The sequence below is a fragment of the Babylonia areolata genome, chromosome 34, assembly GCF_041734735.1.
Source record: "Babylonia areolata isolate BAREFJ2019XMU chromosome 34, ASM4173473v1, whole genome shotgun sequence".
Taxonomy (NCBI): domain Eukaryota; kingdom Metazoa; phylum Mollusca; class Gastropoda; order Neogastropoda; family Buccinidae; genus Babylonia; species Babylonia areolata.
In genome coordinates this window covers 23,505,630-23,512,504 of record NC_134909.1, presented here as the reverse complement: position 1 = coordinate 23,512,504, position 6,875 = coordinate 23,505,630, and the positions used below count along the sequence as shown (strand labels likewise).

At 45.0% G+C, this 6,875-nt stretch overlaps 1 protein-coding gene across 1 annotated transcript; it reads left to right on the top strand.

The window, feature by feature from the left end:
• The first annotated feature begins 1,477 nt into the window (after window positions 1-1,477).
• Window positions 1,478-2,710, top strand: LOC143277598 (uncharacterized). Its single transcript, XM_076582474.1, has one exon. The coding sequence runs from the start codon at window positions 1,478-1,480 to the stop codon at window positions 2,708-2,710; it is 1,233 nt and encodes a 410-aa protein (XP_076438589.1).
• The last annotated feature ends 4,165 nt before the right edge of the window (window positions 2,711-6,875 follow it).

The window sequence follows — 6,875 nt, the reverse complement described above, 5'->3', positions numbered from 1 at the left end:
TGTGGTATTTCTACATTGGGCATGGCCACCCTAGGTCCAGCCTCAGTGGACGGCCATGTTTTGTATGGATTCGAACCACGCCCAATGACAGCATTGTCAAAGTTCATGTTTCTGCCGCTGTCTCTGCTCCAAAACATACCATGAACTATGCAAACACGACTTCGCATTCTTCCTCTGTCGGTTGATTTAGGCCATGGATGAAGACATGTTTCCTCTGTTCTGACTGTCACATCATTGAGGTGAAGATGTAGAACTGGAAGCTTTGAGAAGTACAGCTGTACACTTTTAGGACGTGGATACAGAACGCTGAGACCAGTTAAACAGGGGAAGACACTGAAGGCAGGTCTACATACTAAATCAGTAAATGTACATGGCAGGTGCAGGGTAAAGTGATGTAATCCTGACCGATTTTCCGTGGATCTAAACCCGACTGATTTACAGTCAGCTACTTAGCGTGCTCAGCAATGTCGATCTGTCATCCATTCACGGCAGCATATCGGAGAATCCTTGTTCGGTTCGCCAACGGAATAAACCGCCGATTATTTTGACCAATCAGAACATTACGGGAAGCCGGACTGTGAGGTAGTGTGGCGCCTTGTGACCCCTTGTGTGTGCGAGTTACCAGACGACAACATTGTCAACAAATCGCTGTGACGTCAACGCACTGGTTTGTCGCGTGACCATGTAAGTAACAGTTTATTAAATCAGGTATTTGATTCGTTTTATACTCTTATGAAGCCCAGCGAACTTAATTTCAGTGTCGACAGCTGAGCTCACACTCCATTCGACTACCACTTCCGGTGTAAACAAACCATATTGTTGTACTTACTGACTTTGCGAACATTAGAACTGAGAAATGTCAATTTGTCCCTCCACAACAATATGCTCTACAAACATATTCTATTTCTTGTGTGCCTACTGCTCCTAACAATGCCCCAAAAATATCCATGGGCGCTTGCACCAAACTGTTAAGCGGACATATAGAGGGATAGCCTGTGATGCCTGTGAGACTTGGTTTCACGCATCCTGCATGAACATGTGTGGAGAGGTGTATAGCGCCTTAGGATCCACAAGCATCAGCTGGACCTGCTTTCAGTGCGGAGTCCCCAACTTCTCCACCCGACGTTTTGATACCATCTTTGCTGAACCCGAAAAAAACCCTCTTCCCTCTCGAACCTGACCCATGTGTCACCTGCGAGTGAAAGTGACTGACGTTCCCCAGTCTGAGAGCCAGTTCAAAAGTCCGGGCCACTCTGTGTGTGCTTCCTCGCCGAAGTCAACACTCCAGCTGACAAGAAACCGCATCAACACAAGTTCCGTTAGCAGTATCTCTGCCATCTCTGACCCTATCCTCCATCGATCCCAACCAGTCAGAAGAAAACAAATATTAAGGGTCCTAACCATCAACTTCCAAAGCCTCAGACCTAAAAATCAAGAACTATGGAATTTACTTGTATACCGTGAAGTGGACATCATCATGGCGGTGGAGACATGGCTACGCCCGGACATCCTGAGCAGTGAACTATTCCCTCCAAATTATGATGTTTATCGTTGGGAAAGGGAAGATTCCTATGATGGTGTCCTCGTGGCCACGAAGAACACCCTCATCACACACCAGCTCCCATCAGACCCTAGTGCCGAAGCAGTCCTGGTCTCTGTTCACACCCAGATCAAAAACTCAAAACTTATTATTGGATCAGTGTATCGAACCCCTTCAGCCACTTCTGAAGAGTACACCACTGCCACGAACAGGGTCATTGAACAAGCATGCCATTCCCAGCGCAGTGTTGTCTGGCTCGGAGGGGACTTTAACCTGCCGGACATTGACTGGAAGACTAGTAACATTATAAGCCACCAAAACCCCAAGACCATGAACCAGGCGTACATTAATAAACTTCAGGACACTGGCCTACTGCAAATAAACCACAGCCCGACCAGAGGTGAGAACATCCTTGATCTGTTCATCACTAACAGACCAAGCCTTGTGTCACGATGCACCACCTTACCAGGACTCAGTGACCATGACATCCTTCTCTGTGACAGCACCATCCAACCAACCAGGACAAAGCCTATTCCTTGCACTGTCCACGTCTGGGCCAAGGCAGAAAAGCAGAAAATGAAGCAGGATATCGCTGCCCTCACTGAGCAGCTGCTCTGCACTGGCCCAGTGAAAACTACAGTCCATGAAATGTGGGACAAAATCCATTCTGCCCTCACCAAGACCCTAAACGACCACGTCCCAAAGAAGACTTGCTCCACCAAAGTGCACCAACCCTGGTTCAACAACACCTTCAAGAGACTTTCAAGAAGGAAAAGTCGAGCATGGAAGAAGGCGAAGACCACCCAAAAAGACCATGACTGGCAGAGATTTGAACACCTGCAGCGCGAGACAAGGAAGGCCTGCCACACAGCCCACTCTACATACATCTCTGCCCTGATCACAGAAGAAGGCGACGCAATACGTTTGTGGCAGTATGTGAAGAGCAAGAAATGCGACACAACTGGAGTGGCTCCACTGAAGAAAGCGGGTGTAACATACAGCGACCCCTCAGTGAAGGCCAACATTCTAAACGAGCAGTTCTGCTCCGTCTTCACTGAGGAGGACCTGAGACCGATCCTGGAAATAGGTGAGAGTCTCCACCCAGACATGCCTAACATCATCATCTCTGAAGAGGGAGTGCTGAAGTTACTGAGGAACCTAAACCCTTGAAAGGTAGCTGGTCCAGACAACATTCCCTGTTGCCTCCTGGTTACAGTAGCTCAGGAACTGGCCCCTGCACTTGCCCACCTCTTCAGACTTTCCCTTGCCACTGGAAAAAAAATACCTGAAGTCTGGCGACATGCTACAGTCCATCCAGCTTACAAGAAAGGAGATCTAAGCTCCCCAGCAAACTACTGTCCCATCTCCCTGACATCCGTCTGTGGCAAACTGATGGAACACATCGTTCGAAGTGCCATCACATCACACCTTGACAAGCACAAGATCATTGTCGATGCCCAGCATGGATTTCGCAAAAGAAGATCCTGCGAATCACAAGTCATCCTCACAGTGGACGACATGGCAGCAGCGCTTGACGAGGGAGAACAAACGGATACCATCTTGCTGGACTTCTTGAAGGCCTTTGACAATGTGCCTCCTCAAACTCTGTCACTACGGAATCCGTGGACAAACACTTTGCTGGATTGAAGAGTTCCTCACCAACGGAACCCAGCAGGTGAACGTTGAAGGACAGATCTCCACCATCGGCCAAGTGACCTCTGGGGTTCCTCAGGGATCTGTCCTTGGCCCGACTCTGTCATCTACATCACTGACATCAACAAAAACATCAGATCCACGGTCCGTCTGTTTGCCGATGACACCATCCTATATGTGAAAAGACATGAAAAGTCCTGGAATATCTATTCTGATGTCTTTTCAGATGTCTTTTAAGTAAGACACGAAAAGACGCGAAAAGATACGAAAACACACCTGAAAAAACATGTGAAAAGACACTTTTCGTGTCACTTCGTGTCTTTTCGCGTCTTTTCGTGTCTTTTCGCGTTTTTTCGTGTCTTTTCGAGTCTTTTCGCGTCTTTTCGTGTCTTTTCGCGTCTTTTCGAGTTTTAGTGACACCGTGCCATACTAAAATGCGCAAAGACGCGAAAAGACACGAAAAGACGCGAAAAGTCACGAAAAGACACGCGAAAAGACACGAAAAGACGCGAAAAGATACGAAAACACACCTGAAAAAACATGTGAAAAGACACTTTTCGTGTCATTTCGTGTCTTTTCGCGTCTTTTCGTGTCTTTTCGCGTCTTTTCGAGTTTTAGTGACACCGATCCTATACCAGCAGATCAGGTCCCAAGCAGATACCAACGCCCTCCAACGAAGATCTGAACCAACTTGAGCGTTGGGAGACCTGGCAAATGTCATTCGATGCCAGCAAATGTCATGTCCTCTCAGTGACAAGGAAGAAAAAACCCTTCCCTACCACCTACTGTCTGCATAATGAGGAACTCCAGAATGTTGAGAAAGCCAAATACCTCGGCGTAGAGTTGTCTAAAGACCTTCACTGGGGAGCAAACATCCAGGCCACAACAGCAAAGGCAGACAAGACCAGTGCCTCCATGCACAGGAACCTGAGAGGATGCATCTACACCACCCAGACAACATTTTTTTTTAACGATGCTGTGTGGGGCCCGGGTTCCCCTGGCTGAACTGTGGGGGGAGGAGGGGGGGGGGGTTAACGGTTGTACACAGACATCAGTCATCTAGAGCGCACCCTCCCCTATAGTGGATTGTTGCCCTGTATAGGGATCACCACAGGATTATAGACAAGACAAGGTGGCTTCGTCGCACTTTCCGAAGCGAATACGTCATATTTCGGTTTCAAGACTATTTTTTGTTCAGAGAGTGACAGACGAAATTGGTAGAGGTTAGATCCATGTGGTTTTTATTTATGTGTGTGTGTGTGATTTCTGGTCAAAACATCCCTTTTATGGGTCATATATATATATATATATATATATATATATATATATATATATATATATATATATATCTGTGTGTGTGTGCGCGCGCTTGTGTGTATTATGTGTGTGATAGCGTTCGGTCTGTCCAGCTGAATTTACAGTCAGTTTCAGCACCAGCAGCGTGCATATCTAGATATTCAGAACACTGGTCGGCATTAGATCAACATGGGTTTATATCAGGCTGGTCGGATTTAGATCAGACACAACAACGTTTTTGAACGGCTGCTGCAGAACTGAGACTAGCACATAGAAATACAACAGGCGTTGTATTCAATAACAGTCTGACACATGTTACTGACTGTGCGAACCAAATAGGTATGCTGTTAGTCTACAGTAATGTCTAGAGAACCAAAGTAGATAACTGAATCAGTTGGGATTTCAGCTGAGTTGCATAAGATATTTTAAAAGCCCCAACTTTGCTTACTGGTTTAAAAAAAGATCATATATTTTTGTTTTATCCAAAGTGGATGGAAATAGCGTATTAATTATAAAAAAAAAACACCAAAAAACTGAATGCAAGGAAACTTAGCGCGGCTTTGATCGCTCAATCAACCCAGTCCTGAATATAAACAAGGATAAATGATAAAAATCCAAAGCCATTCATGGTAGTCTTTTGAGTCAAACAAATCTTACCGTATCTCTCCAGGCTCAAACTTGATCATCAGTCACATGCGAATGGGATGATAGTTTGACGTCATACTCGTGTTCCAAGTTCATGACGAAGGCTTAACAATTTGACGTCAGCCTGAACCTGAGTCAGTTCTGATAAAAGAAAGAAAGCGCAGTTCAAGTCAGTGGTTTTGTTTACCATCTCTTCGTCTTTGATGATGTTTGACGATATTTTCACTTAGTCACACATGCATAGATTGTTTCAAAATTCAACATTCCCCAACACAGTCTGTTTTGCAAGATTGCAAACCCGACCAAAGGGTCCATTTGAAACGAGTATTCACAGAACTGAGAATTGTATGCTGGATCACTTGTATTTCACATTTTGTTTTCAAACACAATATAGATCTAGATCAAAAAGTCTTTGTTTTATTGCGTGTGTGCGTACGTGTGTGTTTGGGAGAGGGAGAGAGAGGGAGGGAGGGGGGGGGGGAGAACGTGTGTGTGAGAGAGGGTATGTGTGTGTGTGTATGTGGGGTATCACTGTCTACCAATATATCATTTTCCGATCATATATATATATATATATATATAGAGAGAGAGAGAGAGAGATTTGGGGCAAAATGTTTGTTGTAGGGTGGAGGTGGGGGCCGGGTGACACTGTCGACCGGCATTTCATTGTTTTCCGATCACGGTAGATCTAGATCACGTTATACAATTTTAGATCAATGTGTGGGGGTGGAGAGGGGGTTGCGGTGGGGGAGGGAGAGAGATAGTGTATGTGTGTGTGGGGGGGGAGGGAGGGAGTGAGAGATAGTGTGTGTGTTGGGGGAGGGGGGGTCACTGTCGACCGGCATTTCATTGTGTTTCCATCAAAATATGGATATAGATCCCAATATAGATCTAGATCTCAAGACATATCTGCATCATGACTATATATATAGATTTAGAGGAAAATGAATGTGGGAGGGTGTCTACCATGGGTTTGTGTGGTCACTGTGGACATGGATTTCTTTTTTTTTCTAATTATTTTTTTTATTTATTATTTTTCTGATCATAATAAAGATCTAAATCAAAGTGTGGGGGAAGGGGGGTAAGGGGTGGGGGAGGGGGAATGTCACTGTCGACTGGCAATTTTATGGTTTTCGATCACAACATAGACCTGGATCAATTTCTATGTGTGTATGTATGTGCACAGTGTGTGACAGATTGGGAAGGTTTTTGCTCCATTACATCAGCTTTAAGGGAGTAAATGCCTGACGTATGCAAATTCTCTGTCCCCACCCCCCCACACCCCGTCTCCCAACACACACGAGTTCACACAATCCACACACGGGAGGTGGTGTTATATAAACATTATCAAAACACGATAGTGGTTTATTATTTTGGTATTTGGACCCAAGGTTTGAAATTGTTCGTGAACATGAGCAAAACATAGAATTAGTTTGGAGGCACAGAGCACATATTGGAAAATTATCATATACAGAAAATTTTGTTCGCTCTTCGACGCTAAGCTTCTGAGAGGGATTATAAAATACCGGTAGACCAACATCACTGACTGTTCTTGTGTGCTGACAGTAGTGTCGACAAAAGATTTGCGGATATATTTTCTAGCACTTTCGGACAAAGTGAGTAATTTCAAAGACACTAGTAATGTAGAATATTCAATTGATGCAGTAGTTTCTGTTCGCAGATGAACTGTATCCATGTTTAACCATCTGTAAAGGCATTGAAGAGATAACAAAGATGGCGG

Coding starts and splice junctions, on each gene's coding strand:
- LOC143277598 (XM_076582474.1), top strand. CDS start 1,478: ATGGCGGTGGAGACATGGCTACGCCCGGACATCCTGAGCAGTGAACTA.